This window comes from Oxyura jamaicensis, chromosome 4, assembly GCF_011077185.1.
Source record: "Oxyura jamaicensis isolate SHBP4307 breed ruddy duck chromosome 4, BPBGC_Ojam_1.0, whole genome shotgun sequence".
In the NCBI taxonomy this organism is placed as follows: Eukaryota; Metazoa; Chordata; class Aves; order Anseriformes; family Anatidae; genus Oxyura; species Oxyura jamaicensis.
Window position 1 is genome coordinate 22,458,516 of NC_048896.1, and position 23,926 is coordinate 22,482,441.

Genomic DNA, 23,926 nt, shown 5'->3' on the forward strand with positions numbered 1-23,926 from the left:
CAAATTCAGAATCAAGATCCAGGTGCCTGCGACAGATTATACAGATTATAATACATCGTGGTAACAAATGGTAACGCCACCCTGCTCCAGGGCAATGACATCTGCAGGAGGACTCCACCCGGAGAAGTCTGCCACCTGAACCATCTCCGAGCACTTCTCTCTGTACGTTGTGCATGATGAAGACAAAGACCAGAGAGCAAATGCAGGCGGAACATTCTCTGGTTTTAGAGAAACTCCTAGAACCCATCACTCAGCTGTTTCCAAGAAAATGTTATGCTCCAAAGAAAATCAAGTAGACAGAGGGAAGATGCTTGGTAACAGATGTGGGAGTGAGAACAATACTGCACATGTTACACAGACACACAGAAACATAAAAAGCAGAATGAGGAACTTGAACGTCATGCGGAGCACAAGGGAACAGAACAATTTTTGTATTTTTTTTTTTTTTTTTTGAGGGAAGCAGCAATGCTGAAGTCCTGGCCTAGCAGTCAAAGTGAATACCAACAGGAAAGAAAAACAAATCAACCACAGAATGTGAGCACCCAGAAATGATCAGAAATGTAAACTAGAAGGTACCATTACAGAAGACACAGCTGAGGAAATTGCTAAAGAATTATAAATCTATGAGTAAGCTATTTCATTTTGTAACTCAACTGACTGTGTTTAAAGAAAAGCTACTGGAACACTAATAAAGAAAGACGGTTTACTAAACCATATAAGTAGGTGTGAAGGAGTTCAAGACCTTTCAACAAGTAACTGAAAACATCATGAAGTGGTCTGGAGAGCTCCAGCTTGCTTCAGGCAGCCTCATGGCCCAGCAGCAGCATCCAGATTGTGGAGCAGGAGACAAGGAAAGGAGGTTGAGGAAGCAATGCATAAAGTTTGTGATTAACAGCACTTGCCCATCCGTGATTTCTTTACTATAGCATTCTTTCCATTTCATAGAACAAGGACAGAAGTGCCCCATACCAAAGGAATAAGCTTCTTTGCACGGTAAACTATTCTGTTACAGAGATTTCCCTATATTCATCTCAATGCTCTGTATGTCTTTACATTACCAATGCCCTCTGCATCCCATCCTAAACTGCATCTGCTGCCAACAGTCACACCCTTTAAATACATTTAAGAAGGTAGCAAGCACAGCTTTTCAGAACGCAATCTACACACTGTTGAGGATGATGAATTACAGTAATAAAAGTTGGCTCTAATATCAAATTAGATCCTGACTTATACACCAAATATAGTGCTTGAAGAGCATGCCTCAGAACATGGATGGTTTCCCAAAACGCTGATCAGTGCTTTTGAAAACCAATGCTTTACGAGTGACTAAAGCAAATCTAGTTATACAACCTACGAAAGCACAGCAGGGCATCCAAGAAAAAAAATGACTAACAACTGTTTAGTATAGAAGGAAAGTCTTTAGTCCTTTTAAACTCAGTAAAAAGAATACTCTGGTAATGCATTTAGGAAAAAGACAGCATGAAAAAAGCAGAAACTTACCTGAATTTTAATGGAAGAGGAATCACTTCAGCACTTCTTAAAAGGTTGTATTTTATTTTAACCCCCAAGCCTGTTCAAGGCTGATGATACAACTACAGTGAATAAGAAATAGCTGTCAATTTCCTAGCAGAAACCTCAGAGCATATACTTAAGGTTCCACTTTGATTAATTGGTAAAATGGGGTCTGGATTCAGGAAGTACCAGAACATGAGAGACAAGAAATAACAGAGAACAACAGGAAGAAATGGACAGGAGGCAGTCATGAATAATCTACCAGCTTTCCAAAAATACACTGCATTATCTCATCACCAAGTATTTCTTACACATCCCCCGTATTTAATACAATCTTGTATGTGGTGTGTGTAACCACCTTCAGTAAAAGCTGCCTGTACCTTGCAAAGTACCATAACAAGAAAATCCACCTGTCCACAACATCTGAGGTGGAACAATTGCTCCTACCTACACAGGAGAACACGTCTCTTGGCATTAGTTCAGCTTGTGCAGCTGACAGTTTAGTCCACAGTCAGTTTAACTGTTCTCCTGTGAACCTGTATACAGAGTTTCCTCTTGTCTACTCACACTGCAATAACATATTTTAAGAGCTGTCAACCACTACAATTAGTAACAGCACTTGAATTAAATATATGTATATATATGAGAGAGAGAGAGAAAGAAACCAACTTTTATACCAAAGTAACTTCAAGATGTATTTTTGTGTGTGTGTGAAAGTTAGATTTTACATTACACTTCAGCATTAGGAAAAAAAGTTCTGTTGTATGACAAGTAAAAGACACTGTAATGCTATTTTAATCCCTGGATCTAGAGCGCTCAGCAAGTCCCTAAAACAATTGCTCCATTCAAGCGAAACCAGGACTGTACCACTGGAGTTGGTAAAAATGCACTAAAAGTATCAGCTACCAACTAACAGGTTACTTCATTAAGGTCAAAAAGGGAAGCCCACCTAACCATTATCTGGATTCAAACTGTTTTTTCTATCAGAAGTCAAATGTCTCACTTTTTAGCAAAAGAAGAATTTACCAAAGCTTAATTAAAAACAATTATTCTCTCTGCCATAAAGAAAGGAATTTGACTTGCAATGCGGACAGCAAATTCAGGCGTTCCCAGTTCTAGTCTGCAACATGTTCTTTCTCCCTTCTTCACTGAAGAAGGGAGAAAGATTTTGTACGTCAGTAGTGCTCATATCCCTAGGACACAAGTAATTAACTCTGTAGGTAAGCTACCAAATGAAAAGATAATATGCAATGATAGGCAAGCAAAACAAGAAGGTGGGAAGGGAGCAAGCTTCAAATAAAACTAAACTGAAATATGCCAAGGATCACAGGAGGTATGTAAGAATATCAGAAGGAATTGATTCCTGCTGAGGAACAGCTATGAGCTGGAGGAGGGAGGAAGCCCCCTTAAATCTGCACGTTACAGCAGTGCAACAGAAGTCAGTGATTTGAAGGGCCTAAGAGGACCAAGAAGGCGCACCTTATCCAAAGAAAAACTGAAAAAAAGTCCAGTGAAGAGTGAATGAATTCACTTCCAAGTCATCAGCAATTCACTACTTTTCAATGTTTCAAAAATATATTTGCAAGAATAAACTGCTTTTACCTTCATGAATTCACTGTGGGGGACTGCCTATTTATTAACACAAAATTACCATCTCGTACGCATGAATTTGGTGTCTGCTGACTCAGGCTATCTATTAGAAATGAGAAGCCAAGACCTGAATATAAAAGAACACTTCCGAGACGCACAAAGCATTTTGCTACAGTGCACAAAGCTGCGTAACTCTGTGGTTATTTCTTTACCACCTGCTTCAAACTGATCCAGAAAATCTGTGCACACATGGATTCAGATAACCTAATCAGAATGCACTACGGCTCTGTAGGGAATTCTGTAGCACCCTGCTCTATTTTAACATTCAGTGTGTTTCATCCCAGAAGAGGAAAACAGAACAGATCTCTTCCTCTGGAAGAGAGGTCTCTTCCCCTGGAAGAGATCCCCCTGCACGCTCCAAGAACAGTAATTTTCTTGTCCATAGTTGTCCCATAGAGACACTTTTAAAAAGGACTTTTCCAGTTTTTCTTCCCACTTTTGTCATCATTCAAATGTGTCAACCTTCCTAAAGCACAGCATTTCACATGGCTGCAAATACATCCTCTGCAATTTCTCTTCGGTGATTCTGGCATGCCGTGCAGCCGGTGAAGTTACAAGATTGACAGCCAGCACTACACTAGTGCCACAGAAGTGCTATGAAAGTGAAAGGGAAGGAAATGCCACGGTTAAAAAAGCAACATGCACAGACATGACAATGGACCCTTACAGTCCCACCTCATTACATTTAAAGACTAGAGGAATAAAAAAAAAAATGTGAAAAGCAATTAAGTTATATTTGGCTATAGCCAAAACCAGATTCTATAGCATTTCAACACAGACAATCCACACCCTCCCTCTCTGCACATTTGAAAAAAAGACAAAAAAAAAAAAAAAAAAAAAAAACAATAAGTTCACTGTGCCTCGATTTTAATAAGAAATGGCTTAGTTTACAAATGCTAAAAGCACTTCATAGCACATTCTGTGGTGTAAGTTGACTTATGGGTCAAAGGCTTATTGATAGCTTTGGCAGCAGAATCTCTGTTACTGCTTACTGCATAAGACTTAAGGTGGCATAATTAAATGCAGCAATTTACTTCTCTAAGACAAACAAGCAGCTTCACTCACCAGCCTTGGGCATGATGTTATCATGCTTGTGACTCTTAAACCAAATGCTTCTATTATTTCATCCTTTTTCAATCAAAGACAACGGATCTTGCAGGACACATAAACCCTAAGTTGTAAGTAGGACCCCTGGGCTGTCTTTACCACAGCTCCCTGTTGCCACGAAGAGATTCTAAATTCAAAGACTTGACAGAAAATTATCCACTGCATTAGACAGCTCTTCCAGATTAAAAACTGAGCTATGTCACACCTGCACAAATCCTCCCCTAAAAGTGATCCTTGTTCCATCACCGTTCTCATCTGACAAATGTAAACAGCTAATTGCATAGCTCCACTTACACTGCAAACACAAAGAGAGAAGAACAAACAAGGGAAAACAATTGTGGCATAAAAACAAACAATTAGGAAGCTATTAAGACCGGACATCCACTACCATGCAGTATACACAACTTTCACACTGAACAATGCCACTCCTGGCATGTTTGTTTCTTCACTTTAAACTGATGCTTCCACATGGAGAGAGAAGCATCCAAAAACATCTGCAAGTGTCAATCCTTCACTTCACCAACGAGGTGCGCCCCAAAACAGCTTATTAGTGGCAAGACTTCTTTTTGAGCTCAATTCCAAGCTCTGATACCCTGCAGGCTGAATGGGGTCTGCCCAGCTCTGGTACTCAGAGGCAGACTCATTCTTTCTGAAACGAAGCCAGCGCCTGCATAAACCGAACTCCGCAGTCCTCTACCGCCGCCCTTAACGATAAGGCAGCAGCACTCAAGCACTGCTGGCTCCAATTTATTTGCGTTTCATGGTACGCAAATTTGGTCAGCCACTTTTAAAAAGCATACATTAGCTTACTGTGAGAAGCAGACATTTCACCAAACTCATCAAGAACAAAATCGGTGACAAGGGAATGGCAAGGACTCAACTATCTCAGAAGGCAGCAATGCACACAGAGCTGAATGAAGTCTGAGGACAGGTCTCATCATACACCCAAGCTAATTCAATTGCCAGTTTGCACGAAAAAGGAAGAATCCTCCTCCCTGGCTTTTGCCATGTCCACGTATTCCTGCTGCTTCCGTTACTCTAGTACCATCCCTTAGTCTCACTACACCACGACCCCAGGTAGCTAAATTAGCAAAAACTAATCCTGCCAAAGATGAATTAACAGTTTTCTGCTGTTTAGCTTCCTCAACCAGTTTGTAAGAAGGATGACAAGTGCATCAGCACACTGCACCCTAATACATTGGTTTAAGGTCTTCAGCAAAGACAAGCGAGAAGGGAAGCACACTTTAAGTAGCATTTCTAAATAGTCTGAGAATTGGAAAATGACTTGTACTACAGGTAGTAAGGGGAACACGGACACTTCTGTGTGAGTTGTAAACCTGTATTCATCACCATGGTTTCTGGAAGCTTGCTGTTCTTTGGTTCTCCCTTCCTTAAAAGCAACGAGCTGCCAGCCGAGGGGCAAATCTCTTGACAGCAAGCCTTTCAAAACAGGAATTAAACACAGAATTAACACTGCAATTGGAACGATGTGCTTGAACATGACACACCAACTTCAGATGAGACTGTATATTTCAACAGCCAACCATTCAGTGAAAACTATAAGCAGCTAAAAAAAGAGGGGAAAAAAAAGTAGAAAAACTACTTCCTGTGTAGTTCAGGGTCACAGCTGAATCCATATGAACTCTACCTCTAAAGAATCCTTCTGGGTTCCTCAAAACTCAGAATTACAGTTATTAAGACTTAACAAAAGTAAATAAATCTTTAAAAACTTGGCAATAAGTTTTGCAATCCCCTCTCTGATTTACTCATAGGCAAACTGAAACCTTTCATTCCCAGTACTCTTCAAAAGAATAAAAAATAAAAGAACTGAATGCATCGATTTTGTGGTAAGGCAACATATTCCTGTGTCCAAAGCCTTTACCCTGATCTCTTCTCTAGGAACCCAGCTGGCACAGCGGTATTACATCAGTCAAAGCAAAGAATAGGTCATACTCTGTCCTGTAAAACCTGTATTTTAAAACAAAGAGAACAAAATCATCTAACGTTGGACAAGCACGCGTGCCATTTCTACCAGTCTATGAATGCCTACACATTGATTTTCAGTGAGTGAAATTCCCGTTCTGAAGTGCCTAACAGTCCGCAATGGGTGTCCTTGCTAAAGAGGAGAGAAACACCACATCTCCAGCTTTTAATTACAGAAGGAGCACTCACAAAGCGCTCAGCTGCTCTGTTGGACTAGAGTAAGCTGAGGAACTCTGCCCACTTTAAACAGCTTTTCCAACAGGTTAAGTAGCAGCAACTGAGCATCGAGGAAAGCTAAAGGAGAAAGAAATAGCCATGATGTTCAACATCTGGAGCAGGCAGGGAAATCGGGAGGGCCATAACGCTCTCAAATCCAGAAACAAAACCACCAGCTCTGATTTTGATGCTGCTTCACGAGAGACGTAAGGGAAAGAGGAATGTCCCACTGCACCTTCCCCACATACTCATACACACAGAAACTCTGCCTTCCAAAAAAAAAAAAAAAAAAAAAAAAAAAAAAAAAAAAAAAGCACCACAACAACCCCCGCACAGAACAAACTGCTAGAGGCTCTACCATACCGTGTTAGGTAGCAAAGAGTACATCTTTCCCCTCTTTGGTTTACAAGTTAACTTCATTTTGATTCATACACCAATTCCCCCCTCAAACAACGGCTACTCATCCCCACCATTACGTGGCGTTTCCATCAGCTCTTACTCTGCCAAAGTCTCACCACTTAGGACTGCTTATACAAATCCAGTATTCAGAAACTCCTGGAACACCATACATTGGGATTTTCTGAGAGGGATTTACAGACTATGCAGACAGCTTTTATAAAAATAAAAAAAAAAGGAAATAAGAAATTTGGTTTTGTAACATCGATAATAAAAACACTTTCATTTTTAAAATAAATTACTTTTATCTAGCTGCTTTTTTACGTAAGTTTTGCCAGCGTAGGATAACACAAGCGTGTTACCATATGGCACGCCTACCAGAACTATCTTTAATTTTTTTTCGGGGAGATGTAAGCTACAGTACCTGCAACTAAGCTGTAATTTCTTTTAGAGAGAACTTGTCAAGTTGAATTTTTTTGGAACTAAAGATATTTTCTAGTTCTATTCCCTTTTTTAAATTATTTATTTTTTTAATAGGATGACCTATTAACCATTTCAGAAGTCTGTAAGTGTTTTCAGAAAGGAAGAAACCGATCAGAAAGAGAAGAAGATGGTGATGCTGAGAATAACAATTGCTGTCAAAACCAAGTTGTATTAATTCAGTGACTCGTCTCAAAAGACACTTTTTATAATGTTATCCACAGCGAGAGAAGACAATGGTTTCCCTTGATTTTTCTCCCCATGTAGCTTTATATGTCACTGGCCCTAGCAACAGAGAAGAATAGCAACGGATTCGTCAGTGGACAAGGACCGTGCAACGGGCTTGCGAGGGGGGCCCCAAGCACCCTGTGTTATCCAAGCACAATCACCCTGCTATCTGACAGCAAACAAAGTCTGCAAGCAGAACGTGGCTTTTGATACCGTACTCGAGTGTCAAACTGACAAACTGCAGCCAAGTTGCTGATGATAAACCTGCATGACAGGTTCATCGTAATTCAGAAAGTGTTTCTAAACATTGACAACCCTGAGCTGCTGCACTTCTACTGCGCGTTCAAAATCACGAGCCTGTTCACAAGAAGAGAAGGGGACCACACAGACAAAATACAACTTTGTTACCTCTACACCAAGGAAACTCGTGGTGAAAAAGGGGGAGAAAAAATGCTCTGAAAATCTGTTTTAGAAGTACTATGAAAATGTGAGGGTTTTGCAGCACAAAATAAAAGTTTGAATTACTACATCAGTAAAAGCGTAAAGATGTCCGACCGCTATCACCGAACAGCTATATCAACATAACATGAAGTTGGAAAAAAGGTGATGTTGACTTTCTGGATGCTAAAAAAAAATAATCAGTACTTGCAAGTAACACACACACAGCTTTCCTGGTCTGCCCGAGGCCTGCTGGGCATCTCAGGAAATTGTTTTTTAAAAATCCATTTCTAAACTGCAGATGAGCAAATGAGGTGCTGTTGACCACGCTCTGCCAACAACAGCTGTGACAGCTTTGCCAGCATTTCTAGCTTTGCCGTGCAACAACTTCAGTTTCCATTTCTATTTTTCAACCAGCAGGACTACTAGAAACAATGGAGGCGGGGGGAGCGGGGGGAAGGTTTGCTTTCCTAGGTTTCAGAAGGGTCTGGAAAAAGAAACAAAAATCTCATTATTGCCTGTGACAGAGGGTGGAGGATTTCATGCTTTTCCGTTACCAGTTAGCCAAATGCCACAGAGCGTGCGGCTGTCTAATTTGCAAACCAGACTCCCAGGACACCGTCGTACAAGAAACCCTGTCCCCCTTCTCCATTGCAGCAGCTGAGAATTATGAATGAGGGGGACAGCTGGGCTTCTCATTAGGAGCAGTGCTCCTGAATCTGCGGACAGTCATTTGTGCCCACCTCTGACTCGCAGCCCCGACCCTGCAGCTGATAGGTGTCTTTCAAATCTCTCTTGGGGCATGGCAGCGCGAGTGCAATTACAGGCAAGCTGCTGTGGTATAGCAGGGTTAAAAGAGAAAGGCAACGCGGAGGTTCAGAGGACATTAGCTAGCGTCAGTGTTACCCGTCCCCACGCAAACCCCAGTCGCTAGAACCCTCCAGTTCCCCTGATGAAGTGTCTCCTCGGGAAGCAGGCTGCACGTACATCTGGTGGTTATCAATACAAGCCTTTAACAACTGTCAGAGATTATGGCAGCAGTCCCACTCTCTGCTCGCAAGTAACTCTGGTTGCGTGCTCGGTGGGGCAAGGGCCTTCGGCGAGCTTCCCTCCGCGAGGGCTCCTTTTTCAGCCACTTGCGTTTCCCTTCTCTCCCTAGAGCGCATCTTCTCTTTAATTAATAGGTCACTGAACCGGTTTATGTTAATTGTCAGAAGTACCTCGTCTTTGTCCCCAAGGGGAGGGACCAAAGTTCATTCAGTTGTTGTCTACGAAGCGAAATTGCAAAATGTCAGGTTCTGCGCACACCTCAATTGCCCCTCGCTCCTCGGGGAGCTTTTTCAGGCCGCAGCGAACGATCACCTCCCCATTAGCGCCATCCAACCCGCCAGCGGTCCCTCGCCGAGCAGCCTGAGCCCGGCATTAACTTTGAACCGCTCTTTTGAGTACAAATAACGACGTAAAGGTTAAAATTAAAGACCAAACAGGCTCCGGAAGATGGGTGTTTTCCCCACGAAGCTTGCCCTCGCCTTCCTGCCTCGGGGCCGCCCGGCCGGGAGGGGCCCGCGGCCGCCGTTAGGGGGGCACAAAGGCAGCGGGCGGCAGGGGCTGGGGAAGCGGGAGAGGACGAAAGGAGGCGCGGAAAGGGGCCGGGGGCAGCCGCCCCTCGCTCCCCCCGGCCGCGGTTACTCACAACAAGAAGCTCATGGCGATGGCGGCGGAGCGGGACCGGCGGCTGGGCTGGGCTGGGCTCGGCGCGGCTCCCAATGGCAGCGGCGGCGGCGGCGGCGCAGGGCGGGCGGCTGCGGGGAGAGCGCCGCGGGGCGGGGACACGGCGACACCGCCTCCCCTCACGGCCCGGGCCGTCGGTGCTGTCCCCTTTCGGTTGTTCGTGTGTCCCCCGACCCAACCGAGCGACCCCGTCTCCAGTGGCCCTCACACCTCTCCCCTCACACAAAACGGCCCCCGCCAGGCTCTGTCCCCCCGCAGCCCCAGATGTGGACCCAGATAGGGGACCCAGATGGCAGCGGGCAATACTTCAGGGCACGGGAAGAGCATAAATGTTGTGACAGCCTTGGCAAGTGAAATCCTTTCTGCTCAGTCCCCTGCCTCGTGTACCCTGTCCTGCGTCAGAAATCGAGCATTCTCTGACAAATTTGTGTGGCCTGTCACACCTGTACGCAGTGGAAATGTTGACATTTCTGTCAGTGAACCCTCAGCAGGGCAGCCCCCTGTTTTTTGTGGAGATACACTTGTGTTGGTAGCTTCTGGGCAGCATATAAGAGCCCCACAGTTACTTACCAAGTGCTGTGGAAGAACTGTGAAAACTGCTGAAGCACTATGGCCTGCCTGTACCCCTTTTCTACTCCAAATTGTTTCCCCAACATCCTGTGGAGCGAGCCTGTGGGATGCAGGAACAGAACAGTTTGCTTTATGTTAGCATGTCATGTTACGTTACAACAGCATTACTCATCCAGATTGCCCTAAAAGGTCAGTAAACGACATTATCCTCATTATCCTCACCTTGCCACAGGGTGTAGCTACCTAAACCCACAAGTAACCACCAAGGTCATAAAAGGAACAGGGAGATCTTAACTTCTGCATCTCTGCCCTCTTCACTAACAGTCCTGACTAAACAAATATATCAAAATGGCTTCCAGTATTTCAGAGGTATCACTGTTTGATTTTCAAACAATCTTTAACTAAGCTGGCTGGTGCCAGCAATCAGCTAAGGAATGACACACCTCAGAACTGAAGATATGGGCAGCTGCAAACTCCTGAAGTAAAAATAAATAAATAAATAAATAAATAAATAAAATTCAGTCCTGCCTTCAAACTCTTGGCAGGTCATCAACACCGCTTTCACCCAGCCTCTGCCCAAAACCCACACGTCCTCCCATATGCAGATATTTTACCTACAGCACAGTCACAGTATCATTGCAGTATGAGAGGCTTTCAGAATAAATGCAGCTGCATCCTCACTGGCATTATTCCACCAAGTGCAAACCAAGGGAGCACAGGGTGTTGCAAAAGACTGCCCACAGCTCATTTGACACCAGACGACAGCTGCAGGCTGTGTTTTTGGGGTCTGGGACTACACTCCCACTCCCAAACCAGGAATGATGCTCTTTGGTCTTGGCTTGTCTTGGTTGCTTTATAAGCTCCAGAGGAAACAGAGAAGTATCCAGAAGGGCCACACATCCCACTGCAGACTTAGCCACATCCAAGTGGCACCTCTTGACAGAAGAAATGACAATCCCAGTGGGTCATTTCACATGAAAACCTGCTTCTTTTTAGGTCAGTAAGAAGCCAGATGGATTTTGGAGAGGTGACAAGGCAGATGGCCTGGCTGTCTGTGAGGTTCCTTCCTACCCCAAGAGGAGTGTGTGGCTGCAGGCTACCCCACAAAGACTGCAGGTAGGCCAAAGGAAAATCTACTTTTGGATTCATTATGGGGTAAATTCAGTACATCCAAACACACTATAATCCCACACAGCATTAAGTTTCTGTTGGCACATCATGGGTTTCTCTCAGGCAGAACGCCTTATGAGGTAACGTTGAGAGTTGTCATATTCTCTTGTGCTTTTAAAAGCTGAAACTGCATTTTCCACATTCTGGCTCTGTCTTCCTGACCAGGTCCAAAATGCCAGGTCAGTACATTTTTAAGTGAATGAAAATTACACTACTGTTTTTAGGACACTTTTAAAACCAAGTGTTTTACTGAGCAGCAGCAGAGGCTTAATTAAAAACCAGTTCCCAATGTTTGCAATTTTCCTTTTGGCTACATTAGTAAAAGCAGGCATGAAATGGGGCTCGGGGCACTTTTTAGCAGACTTTGTCTGACTAAGTTGGCCACGTAAATCCAACTCAAAAACACAGTGCTGACCTTTCTGACACATTCACGTTGGGACACGAATAACCTGCATTCCCTTTATCCACCCATACGCTTCCTTCTACTCACAGAACATTTTATTTTAGTGGCAAGTTAAAATTAAATGTCTGTTACTGCCACAGTCAGAAGGAAACACTTTGCCCGTGTGGCGAAAAGGAGAAAGGGTTACATAACATGTACAGTTGATGTCTCAAATTAGTATTGGTCTGCTCAAGATGGCTAAGGGCCATGTGAAGTGCTCACTTCAGACGCTGCCGATACAAGGGACTGGCAGCATGCTGCAGTCTTACGTAAGGATCGAACTGCTCAGTGGTTCAAGACACAGTGAATGTACCCAAGCCCTGACGTCTGTCATTTTGGTTTATCCATTATAATGTAGAGCTTAAAGAATTACTCTGAAAGGGCCCTCAAGCTGAAAAAGCGCTTTGGTCCTGAACTGAAGTTTGTAGCAAAGATTATAACACAGCTCAGTAAACACAGAACATTCAGGGTGAATAATAATAATAATAATAAAATAGTTCTAAAACTAAGAGCTGAATCCTTCCTATATATGAACTACAAAAAGGAAAGCAATTTTATTTTGAAATGTAAAAAAGTGTCTAAATACTAAACTCTGTAAGCATTTTCTCCATATTCTAGATTAAACTCATCTAGCATCTGATAGTTTTTCAAATCAGATACTTTTCTGTGTATTAAAGTAAGGGATTTAATTTGTGTACAAGCAATACCTAGAGGATTAACTATAGAAATGTAGTGAAGCATTTAAGTATAAATATCAGATTTAACCTGTGATCTGTACTATTCTTTACAAAAAACAGCACATGAAAAAAATGCAGGAACTATGAGGTATTACACAGCAGTCCTGAGAGTTGCCATAATCATGGAGCTGCAATGGTATATCCCATCAGCTTTGTTACTGCTACACTGCAGAAAGAGAAATAAATACAGCACTCGGTGGCCTTCCATGTTATTACACTACTCACACGTATGTAATTCCTGATGCAATGTTTGTACACAGTTGTCTCAGAAATCAGTGATTTGTGGAGAACCTTCTCTAGAAATTTCAACAGCATATGGGGCATGGACACCATCTGCAGAGGGTTCACAGTACTTTAACTTCTCCATGCAAAATATGCTCTTCCTCTTTTCCAGTCAGCGGCCTCACTGAGGCTAAGCTCGTTATCTCCTGCTGAACGCTGAGAGGGTTTTACTTGTACAATTTTGTAATGGGCCGGTCTTCGACAGAGAGCGAGGGAAGGCCCACTGCTTGAATAACTTAAAATAATAATTTCAGAATACACTTCAACAGAATATAAAGTCAGTTTTACTTGATGACAGATTGCAGTGATAAATAATGTATCCCAACACTATATATTTGTTTTAGTATGGGCTGACCAAACAAAATAATAGCTAGTATAATATCTTTTTAACAATCTTTTTAATGGTGGGTATTAAAAGCAATAGTATCTTACAAGGCTGGAAAAGGCTGCTTGGTCAACAATCAGCATAGAAAGGGCATCTTCTTGGTCTCTTTATTTTTACTTAGTGTAACTGATTTCCTCTGGTAAGTAAGATTCACTCAACATCACTACCGAAGAGGGAATAAATGCAAGTTCTATCGTCCTAGGATGATTCTCTTTTTTTTTTTTTTTTTTTTTTTTTTTTTTTTCCTCCAGTTCCCGTTAGCGGAAGTGCAGGGGTTTTGCTCCCTCAGGCTTCCTGAAGCGCAGAGATTCCTGGAAAACTTCATTGTCGACAGATGCCCAAAAAAATGGTGCCCTCTAAAGGTAACTCTCACACACTGACAAGCTACGGGACACTCAGCAGTGGGTATGTTTCACTGAACTTGGTAGGCAGGTGTTCTGGAGGTAAAGTGGGTAGAAGACTTGTATCCGTTGAGGAGAATCAGCCTTACACCTCGTCTGGATCACAAACCTTCAAGAACAATTGATCTGCATGAACGAGGAATGCACATTCACTTGACATGTAAGATTCACTAATCTGCTTATTCAGTGACAATTTACAGCATGACAGCTAGCCTAGAAAAAGAAGTGTTTGAGAGGAATTACAATAATTAATTTTTGCACCAGGAGTTTTCTCATTTAAAGAATGTTTTAAAGAGAAACCTGACATTTAGAATATGAAAAATCTTGAAGGTGAAACGCTTCAGTACCACTAAAGAAATAGACGCTACTTGGAAAATACGTATATGATTCACCTTGAAAATTAAAAATAAAAAATTGAATGCTATTGCTAAGAGATCATGTTTTAATTCTTTTAATATTTTAATGGTGTTTAATAATCTGTAAGAGTCTCTAAAAGAGTTTACTGCATGAAATAGTTTATAAAAGCAGCAGCTGTCAACAATGAGATGACTTAGGTTGTTTACAATTTCAAAACACTGATAAGAAATGTTCAAGGCTTCTGAGATATTGATGGGTTGGCAGTACTACAAGGTGAAAGACTTCCGTTGAAATCCTGAGACACTTGGATTGATAGCTCGTGACGGCTCGATAACACAACACTTGAGGATGCCAAGACTGGAAGTAGAAGATGCAGGACAGCAGAGGACCATCTTCCCTGTCACAGCCATCCATCGCTGCCTTCCTGACCACATAACAGGAAGGTTTGGCCCGTTGTCTTCCCAACATACTGCTCAGATCCCTCAGGTCCCCTGGACCTCAGCCTCCACGCTTTTTTTCGTTCCCTTGGCTAATCTTTTACCTTCCTGCTCTCTTCCACAAAATGGTTAACGTTGGAAGGTACCTGTGGAGGTCACCTGGTCCAACCACTGCGCTCAAGAAGAGACAACGAGCGCACGTACCCATCTTTTTTTTTTTTTTTTTTGGTTTTCCCTTCCATGCGTTTGCTAAGGACACCACCACACTGGTGGTACCCCCACTCCCCTCAGGCCGCCGCGCGGGAGTTGGCTCCCGCTTCCCGCCCCCCGCGGCCGGCGCCTCCTGGGAAAGAAAGGCGGAGCCCCCCGGCCCTCGCCCCGCCTGCCCATGGCCGCCACCGCCGTCGCTCGCCGCGGCCTGGCCGCGGTGCTGCTGCTGGGCCGCCGCCGCCTCCTGCCCTGCCCGTCTCCGCCGCCCGCCCGCCGCCTCCTGCTCAGCGCTGCCGCCACCTCCCTCCGGCCGCTCCGCGCCGCCGTCCGCCGCTGCAGCCAGGTAGGGGCGGGCGGGAGCGGGCCTAAAATGGCGGCGGCCAGTGGTGAAGCGTGGGCGCCAACCGCCTGGGCTGCCAAGGGTACCGCGGTGACAGGCGCTCGCCTCTCCCCTTCTCCGTTATTTTTTTAAAAAGTGTTTTTGGGGTCAGGTTGTAGGCTCGCCGTCACAGGAGGGTCAGCTCTCGGAGCAGGACGCGGAGCCCCCTAAGGGAGAAAATGAAGACGCCGTCTTCCTCGTCAGGGCGCAGGGATTCCCCTTCTCGTGCTCCGAGGAAGATGTGCTTACCTTTTTTGATGGTAAGGGAGATCATTTACCTGAGTAATGGTTTGGTGTGGTGTTATTGAAGCTAGTACCTGATAATTAGCGAAGAAGGAAAACAAAAGTTAACACTATTCAAAGCAAGACGGGTTTTCAGTTCCATCGCAGCAGTTCACAGTTTAAAGCCAATAATCAGCTTCCAGGCTACTGTTAAGTTTCTGGTCATCTTCCAGCAAAGTGTTTCACGTTTAATTGAGCACATCTTCCCCTTCTTGGTCTGTGTTTCAGTAATAAACTTACACTGATCCACATCTAAACGCTTGACTGGAATACCATTATGCTTGGCTTTCCCCCCCCTTTTTAATCAAAAAGCAATGCTTACTGGGTGAAGCTTCAGAGTTGCTTGCCAGTGCTGGTTAACAGCCTTTTGCTCAGCTTTCTGGGGCTGATCCCCCCATATTGTGATATTAAGATGCATCCCTTCAGTTAGGTGATCAAGTTTTTAAGCGGTTTTAATAACCTGCTGAACTGAACTCAGTCTCTTTGAACTCCTAGAGAAAGGAACGTAGAACAGGCAGAGCATAAATGACTGAAAGGCGCTATGGCATTTGTTCAAGATTTCAAATACCTCAAAAACAAAACTTACTAGCAATATGAGGATATTTATTACCTAGTTAAACAGCTGTGGATGCTATGGGATGCCAAATCTCTGTCTTCTCAGTGAGAAGCATTGCATATTAAAGCTAGTGGTAAAAATATGAGTTTCCTAACCTGTGCTTCAAGACAGGCAAATGGCTCCATGCAGAATTTTCTGTTTCAGTCTGGAATCAAAAGACCCCCTGTGTTTGATACAGTTGCGTATGTTTCTGTATCACATGTTCCCTGATTTCTAGGCTGTAGAATTCGGAACGGTGAGAACGGCATACACTTCCTCTTAAACAGGGATGGGAGACGCAGGGGAGATGCCTTGATTGAGCTGGAGTCAAAAGCAGATGTCCAGAAAGCCTTGGAAAAGAACCTGAGATACATGGGCCCACGCTACGTGAAAGGTGAGTTTGGAACAGAGGTTGAATTGAAGGAAACAAGGTGGAGTGAGTAAGAACTGCCTGAATACCAAAACAGGCTGTTGCCAGGGGACAGTCAGGGACAAAACTAGCAAACAAAGCACCATGAAGTCAAAGCTTCTTGGGCTGGGCAGAAAAAGCCAAGCACCTTGTGGCATGAGGGGCAGCACTGGGGGGACCCTTGATTGCATGGGGAGAATGGGAATGAAGGTGCATGCATGGAGGGAAATGCCTTAGAAGAAGGTGCCTGCAGAGTGCTACCTTCTGTGTACCATGAAGGAAAACATGTTTTGTGCCTATATTCCTTGCAGTTTTTGAAGTACACGATCGAGATGTAGAGGGCTTACTGCAGAGTCTGCAGAATGAGTCGCAAGCCATCAGTGATGGAGTTGTACTACTCAGAGGTCTCCCGTTCACCTCCACTGAGGATGACATTGCAGATTTTTTCTCAGGTAACTGAAAATAGTTTTTACTCTTGTTTATAAAGTGTTCTGTGCTCCAAGTTCATGCTTGGATAGGCAGTCATTCCTCTAAAGGAGAGCTACAAGAGCACGTGCAGCCATGAACACCTTAGCGGTATAACAGGTTGCTATTCCCCTGCAGTTAGAAGGCAACTAAAGCTTTATTGAACAACCTTCAAGATTATCAGCTACCTTTGACTTTCTGCAGGTCTAACCTAGCTTTGGTACTTGCAGCACTCATTTTAGAGGAAAAGTAAGTAAAGGGAGTAATCTAGGTTCAATTTACTTCTCTTGGACTGCTACCAGCACATAATTTGCCATAGAGGAAAGAAGTATGCCTGTATTACAGATAAAGCACAAATGAGTGCAGCATGGGGCCTTTCAACAGTATAATCGTGATAGATCATGTATGCCAATGTTTGGAACTAAGCTATTTTTGTTTGTTTGTTTTAAATAACAGCTTGTTCGTAGTTGTGAATAGTTACTGCACAATTTCTCAGCCAGTCAGCTACTGGACAGTATGTTTCCTCCCTGCCCTCAGGGTTGGAACAGGCCAGGTGGCTGCTACGTACACTTACAAGGAAAGAAGTCTTCTGGTGTTTGCAGAGTTTACTTTTTTTTTTTTTTTTTTAGACAAAAGATTTTACTGTAGAGTAAACCAAAACCACTTGTTCCTCATGTTTCTGCCACTCCAGGTAGGCATGCACACAGTTCTCCAGCATTAAGGCTCATGATAGTCAACATGATGCCAAAAGCAAAGGCTGCTGATTTTTTTAACTGATCACCAGCAGTTAAATAATAGTTAAAATCAATCTAGCGCAGAGCTATCACAATGGGGTACCTAGGAAAGCATTTTGAAGTTGCTGTTTCTTTGAGAGCTGGTGAGACCATTCCAGAAGGTCAAAAAAACCCAAAAGATTACAAAACCAACCACAAATGTGGGCTTTCAAAAGTTCACATGTAGGAGCCCAGCCCAGTTTGCACTGTTATAATCATTGATTAAGGTAGAACTTGCAGCTCTTGGTCTGTATTGTGTCAGATACAACAACGTAATGGTTTACAGGCTCCCCAGAAAGATACTATGCATGGAAAAAAAAAAGGCTAAGTAAACTAGATTTTGGCTGGATTTTAAAGAGAGAGGAGAAACAACCTGAATAAGAGAATACTTAAAGAGCATTTGTGCTCTGAACCTCCTTTTGTGTTGAACTTCCATTCATTGTTTGTAGTTACTCAAAGCCTGAAGGGGATTCGTTATTATCAATTAAGGCTTCTGTGAAAACTAGCACAAGTCCTATCTGGAGTTATTAAAAAAAGAAGAGAAAAATACAGGTATACTTAGGCCAGCATGACCAGTTGTTGCAGGATTAGGGACTGCTGGATTAGTTTGTCAAAAAACAGAAGTAAAAGGTAAGGGATGTCTTGGAGCACAAGTTCCTAACACTGTAAATTCTTTTTTTTTCCTCCTTTAGGTTTGAGGATAACTGACATAGCTTTTGTTTACCGTGGAGAAAGAAAATCTGGAGAAGCTTACGTGCAGTTTGCAGCTCCTGAAATGGCAGCTAAAGCCCTCTTAAAGCATAAGGAATACATGGGGAGTAGGTAGGTGCTTTGCTGTAGTTAACAGAATGGAACACCTTGATACGAACCACATGGTGCGACTTACAGCTTGCCTCTTAGCTTAAGGTATCATACTCATGGTTTTATTGAGGCATGCGTAGAACCCAGTTTTTAAGATTCAAATTCCAGAAGGAATCACAGTAAAATCTTCCTCAGAGTGTTTCAGACTGTTACTTTATGGCTTAGAACATGTCCTTTTTTAATAATGCCTTCTGAAGAACTGTGTTTCCTAAGCGTTACCTCCTATGGTGACATTTTCTGAGGAGCCTTGACAAAGATGGGGATGAAAACAGAAAGCTTTGTGTGCTGCATAAGCACGTTCACCTCTTACAGCTTAAGCAAATTTGAGGCTCTGTCAAAGAAAGAGTGTTCTTCGGAAGTTCTCCTAAAGCCAGTCTCACCCTGGCCCAAATTAGGTGACAGCATTCAGGGTGGGGAAGAGTTACACCAGATAGATCCTGCCTGCCCAGTCTCAAGCGCACAGGGATCCTGCACCTCCTACAAGGTTTGCTGTTGCCAAGGCTTTTGTGATGGGGCCTACAATACAGGCAGCCCTTCCCTTCTACCCAGCACTAATTACAGTCAGTGTTTCCATGTGGATAATACATCATACAGAGCACAACTCACCACACCTCTGGCTTGAATCCATTGCTGCGGCTGACTGTGGTCAGGTACCAGCCTCCTTGGTGACAGCATCTGCTTGGGCTGTCCTCCTTCCTCAGCACCTTGCATTTAAGCACCTTTCTCCAGCATGCTGAGGCCCCACACCATGTACTTCCCACCTGAGAGCTTCCCTTGCCTTAAGCAGAACCATTTGCAGCTTTTTTCCCTACCATCCCAAAGTACATTCAAGAAAACCTACTTGTTTTTACTCTGGTTGGCTTTCAGAGGGCTCTCTGATAATTCACTGATTTACTTTTCTGAATGCTAGGTTGCAAGAAACCTCTCCCAACCTTTTCTTCTCATATACCCTACAAAAGGTTTACTTCTCTTGTATTTCTTTATTTCCTGCTTGAAGACTATTTCCTTGTGTTTGCCCCCCCTCACATGTTAAAAGAGAACAGCTGCTCTGCAGGTGTGCTCAATAATTCAGTAAGTGTGTCAGCTTGACACAATTGCCTACCTTCCAGGAGGGATTAATTAATTCCCAGTCTGCCATTAGATTTTGTTTTTTGGTTTGGTTGTTTTTTGTTGTTGTTGTTTTGTTTTGGTTTTTTGTACCTTTCTTTCTGCTTGACTAGCCAAGGAACTGAGCACTTTCCAAACCTGCTGCCAATTTGCTCTCGTTCTTCCTGGGTTATCACTTTTGTCCAGAAACAGACACAGTGCTGAGCCCGGGCATGTGGACACTGAGCTGTAAGCGCTGTCCGGCTGTACGTGGGGTGACTTCTGTTCCTGAGGCTGCTCTCCTTAGGCAGGGAGGAAGGCTGCCTCACTTGGATGTGCACATTCTCCATCACATTGTTTCTTCTGGGCTTTGGAAGCCACCTGCTTGGGCGCTGGTAGTTAAACCTGCTTGAGGCCCAGCTGGATGCTGTTGCCAGCTCTAAAAGATCCTCATAGGAGAGTCTGAACAAGGGGTTCTGGGGTGGGTGGCTAGAGATACAAGATAACTACCCTGTTAATGTTTTTATCTGATTTGGGGTTGAATTTTTTTTTTTTTTAATTGGGGGTTTGGAGGGTTTGAGATAAAACAGTTTGCAGAGGTGTATTGGGGAAAACAGCCTCAAAAGGATGCATGCTACTGCAGGAAAGAGATTGTGGTTTTGAGTAAGGATTTATTTCTGCAACAAAACATAGCTTTGGCTTGTAAACGTAGCACTTCTACAAGAATTTTGGGTAAGGCCATAAACTAAAGACCTTGTTCAGTACAAACTGGCTCACAGTACGTGGGTTTATACAGGAAGGTGACTCATTGCCCGTTGAAAAGGGCTTTCATAGACATAACTGTACAACTTAAATGAATTCTTCAAAACTTTTGCTTGCCAGCTAAGCCAGAATTGTAACTACGTACCATGGCTCTCATACTTAGTTTGTGAGCACAGCTGAGCTGGGAAAACACCCAGAATTAGTGTTACCTTGTAGTCTTTGTGGTGGGCCAAGGAGTGCCATGTAATCTTTTCCTTGTAATTCTAGATATATAGAAGTATACGTGAGTAGAAAGCAGCAAATGCAAAGGCATGTGCCTTATCACAAGCAGCTAGCAACCTTCCCCAGACTGAGAAGGGAGCTTGAATTGATTTCTGAAGGAAGGAGATTGAGTGACAGTGGAAGCTCCAATGTCAAGAGACAGAACCGTGAGTCGCACCTTGTGGCATCTGTGTTCTTTGAGACCCCTTTGTTTTACCCTCACTGCTGCTGTGGGCACAGCCCTGTGTGTCTACAGCTTCAGATGAGGCCAGTGATAATTGCAAGTGTTAATGATGTTTTCCCTTGATTCCACAGAACTAGGTAACGAAGAAACAGAAAACTCCAGGCACTGTTCAGAACCTGGGAGCACCTCATCATCGCCACACATTGTCCACGTGAGGGGTTTTCCTACCCAAACTAGAGCCCAAGACATAATAAATGTGAGTAGTGGTAAAAGTACGCATCAAGCTCAGTTGTAACGACTAGTGTAAACCTGCAAACAATCTTTCCAGCTGAAGTGACTGAAAATTTTCACTTTCTCTATGTCTGCGTTAGTCCTCAGTGCTGCATGGCACTGAGTGCTGGGAAACTTGACCTGACATGGAATTGCTGAGAGACACTAGAAGGGTTACAGGCTCCCCCATGTGCCCTGGCCATGGTGCAGCTGTGATACGTGGGGAAGGTGACAGCTTGTAGGGCTGTGCTGAATGCCCACCAGTGTGAATTGCGTGTCCTTTCGTACCCTTAGCTGAATTTCTGCATAACTGACTGTAGAGAAATAAATTTAATATAAAATATATTTCATTTTAATAGTGTAAGGTCACAGAGCGAGTGCACCTGCATTTGATGCCTTTGGTCACTGTACAGAAGGGTGCTGTGTGAGGCTATTTCTTCCTGTGAGGAGTTACCTTGCCAGGCATGTGCAGAGGGCAGGAGGCAGCACACCATGAGGCAGGCAGGTATGCAGCGGCCTCACCTAGCCAGGACGGGAGTTGAACTGCTCAAGTGCTCAGTCCCTAGGGTTGGACAAGCTTTCTGAGTAAAAACATGATGGTTTCTGGTAAGAGTTTTTTCTGGTAATATGTTCCCCCCCCTTCCAGTTTTTTGCTCCACTGAAGCCCACAAGGATCATGGTGGAATACAACTCCCATGGAGATGCCACAGGAGAAGCAGATGTGCATTTTGAGAGCCATGACGACGCAGTCACTGCAATGACTAAGGAGGGGACACAGCTGCGTGAGTAAAGCAGACTCCCCCCTCCTCGAGCACCACTTCTTGTCTAGCTACTTGTAGCATCCTGTGCAACAGGATCGTCTTGGAACTAGAATTCCAAGTTACCCTAAAACATTAAATTGGCATTCTGGGAAGAGAAGAAAATGGAGTAGCTACAAGTTACTGAACACAAATTACCTCTCATATTGTTCCCTAGAGTGTGGTACCATTGAATTATTCCTGAATGAACACCCAAAGGCAAAACAAGACTGCTAGTGACGGGCAAGATCGCAGCTTTGGTGAGCACATCCTTCTATTCTATTGCTCCTGTTCTATTTTTAGCATGCGTGATATTTTGCATTTCACATAGCTTCCAGACTGAAATTGAGAGCAAGTGGCTGAGGCTGATCATCACAGCTAGTCTGAGGACAGGCCTCATGCCTCACACACTGGCCTGTGAAGCTGGAATCCCTAGGGATAAATTCTCATGGCAGAGGGGCAGCAGCTCTTGTCCGAGGTTGCAGCCAGAGGTTGCTGCACTATCCTGACACTGCAGCACCACACAGAAACGTGCCATGGTACAGCTGAGGCCTGGTGGAACGTGCAACAGTGCTTCTTCCCCTAGCTTTTTCCTCCTCCCCTTGAAGCTGTCCTACTTTTCATCTGTTCAAGGTTCTGATGGGGCCATCTTCCCTGGCACAGACACCAAGGAGTAGCCGCATATTTTTCTACAGTCACAGAGTGCCCTTGGTGCAGGAGTGCCCAGAACTGTTCCTGGCTTTTGTGCTGGGACTTGGTCCCAGCAGAATCAGTTCCCCCTGTGTAAGATCAACCAGGTAGGTGGTAAGCACCACCTGGAAGTTCCTCACCTCTTGGAGGCTGTCTGTCTCATCTTACCTTTTGGTATCTTCCACCACTGCTGAACTAATTACATTATTGGTGACCATAATTTAGAATAAGATGCAGTGGTACATTTAAAATAAAAAAACACTAGTAAGCTGCAATGAGGTAGTGATGGTTTTTATTTCTCTTCCCCAACCCCTTTCCTTTTAGGCCAGAGCAAACACATTCCTTGGGTACAAGCATAAAGACTGAGTACGAGTGTCACCGCTGAATTACAAGGATGAACTATAAAATGTAGTTTGTATTTATGTAAAAAGCATGTAATAAACTGTGTTGACACACTGTGGGAAGGTTGTCTGTCCCAAAAGTAGAAAAAGCTTTACTAGAGGAACAGCAAATGCTGCAGGACGGAGTGGTTCTAGTCTCCAGCTGTGTACTGGTGTACAAAGCATTAATAAAACACCAGTATGGGCAATTAACACCACCCAAGCGATTGAAGATCCCAGTACACAGAAGGCAGCAGTTGTGCTGTGTAGTATGGCTAACACCTCATCCCCCTCCTGCCATGCTTCTCTCGTTTCTGTATTGGCATGTTACTGGTTATGAAATAGTTTCATACCCATAGCCAAAGCAGAAGGGAAAGCCCACTCAAGACGCAGGATACAGATGAGAAAGTTTTTATTGTTGCATGTGGAACAAAATTAACAACAGAAAAACAGCTTTTTGTCCTGCTCCATCCCAATGTCCAGGTACGAACCCAAAAATCCAGCATTACCTGAGCAAATATGCCTTTAACATTTGCAGCATCACCAAGTGTAACATCCAGTACTTAAAAGCAGAGCCTTTCACCAAGATAAACCAGGGAGGCAGCTACTGTTGATGCAACTGACAGCCAACTTGGTTGTGCTCTGGTTTTTCTGAATGCCAGTTTCTGTTACAACAGCCGGAGCCATATTTTGAAAGGTTTTCAGGTGCCTCTGTAAAGGGCTGCTTGTTCATAGAGATCTTGTGTAACAATTAAGGACCTGCTCAAGAAGTGTCCTGATTTTTACACGAAGATGACCACAACGTTCACTACAAGCAAGCGGAGCAGCAGCCACTCCTGTTGAAGCAGCAGAAAGCTATGTACAGGTCACAAATAAGCTGTGATTCCAGAGCTGCAGAATTGCTCGGATGCCCCAGCAATAAAGTCACTTCACAGTAAGTGCCTGGTTTCCAGTTTAATTCTCCAGCACTGAAGTTGCACGGGTCAGACTTTCTCCTGGG

The 23,926-nt window shown here is 43.9% G+C and overlaps 2 protein-coding genes across 6 annotated transcripts in view; one reads left to right on the plus strand and one right to left on the minus strand.

Annotated features, from left to right (window-relative positions):
• The window catches only part of MOB1B (MOB kinase activator 1B), a 50,426-nt gene extending 31,186 nt beyond the window's left edge, over positions 1–19,240 (minus strand). The window contains exons 1-2 of one of the 2 annotated variants that reach the window (XM_035325305.1): positions 19,108–19,240; positions 10,312–10,411 (exon numbers count right to left, since the gene is read on the minus strand). In XM_035325305.1, coding sequence (XP_035181196.1) covers positions 10,312–10,411; positions 19,108–19,207 — 200 coding nt within the window. In that variant the 5' untranslated portion in view covers positions 19,208–19,240. Of the gene's footprint in view, positions 1–9,703; positions 9,790–10,311; positions 10,412–19,107 lie in introns of those variants that run through there. The other variant, XM_035325306.1, reaches the window with a different exon arrangement.
• Positions 14,882–23,865, plus strand: GRSF1 (G-rich RNA sequence binding factor 1). Of its 4 annotated transcripts, none has more exons than XM_035325301.1 (10): positions 14,882–15,075; positions 15,224–15,371; positions 16,227–16,382; positions 16,709–16,849; positions 18,328–18,457; positions 20,612–20,772; positions 20,921–21,045; positions 21,706–21,841; positions 22,035–22,116; positions 23,465–23,865. In XM_035325301.1, the coding sequence occupies exons 1-9, from the start codon at positions 14,911–14,913 to the stop codon at positions 22,091–22,093; spliced, it is 1,221 nt and encodes a 406-aa protein (XP_035181192.1). In that variant the 5' UTR covers positions 14,882–14,910; the 3' UTR covers positions 22,094–22,116; positions 23,465–23,865. The 4 variants fall into 4 exon arrangements, with proteins under 4 accessions (XP_035181192.1, XP_035181194.1, XP_035181193.1 ...); XM_035325303.1 differs by having other exon boundaries at positions 23,601–23,865; XM_035325302.1 differs by having other exon boundaries at positions 22,871–23,858.
• Positions 23,866–23,926: the final 61 nt, after the last annotated feature.

What these genes read in the sequence shown, in the direction of transcription:
- GRSF1 (XM_035325301.1), top strand. Translation starts at nt 14,911, where the DNA reads ATGGCCGCCACCGCCGTCGCTCGCCGCGGCCTGGCCGCGGTGCTGCTG. An exon ending in GAGCCCAAGACATAATAAAT is followed by an intron (nt 21,046 to 21,705) that starts GTGAGTAGTGGT and finishes CCCCCCTTCCAG; the next exon opens with TTTTTTGCTCCACTGAAGCC. An exon ending in TAAGGAGGGGACACAGCTGC is followed by an intron (nt 21,842 to 22,034) that starts GTGAGTAAAGCA and finishes ATTGTTCCCTAG; the next exon opens with AGTGTGGTACCATTGAATTA.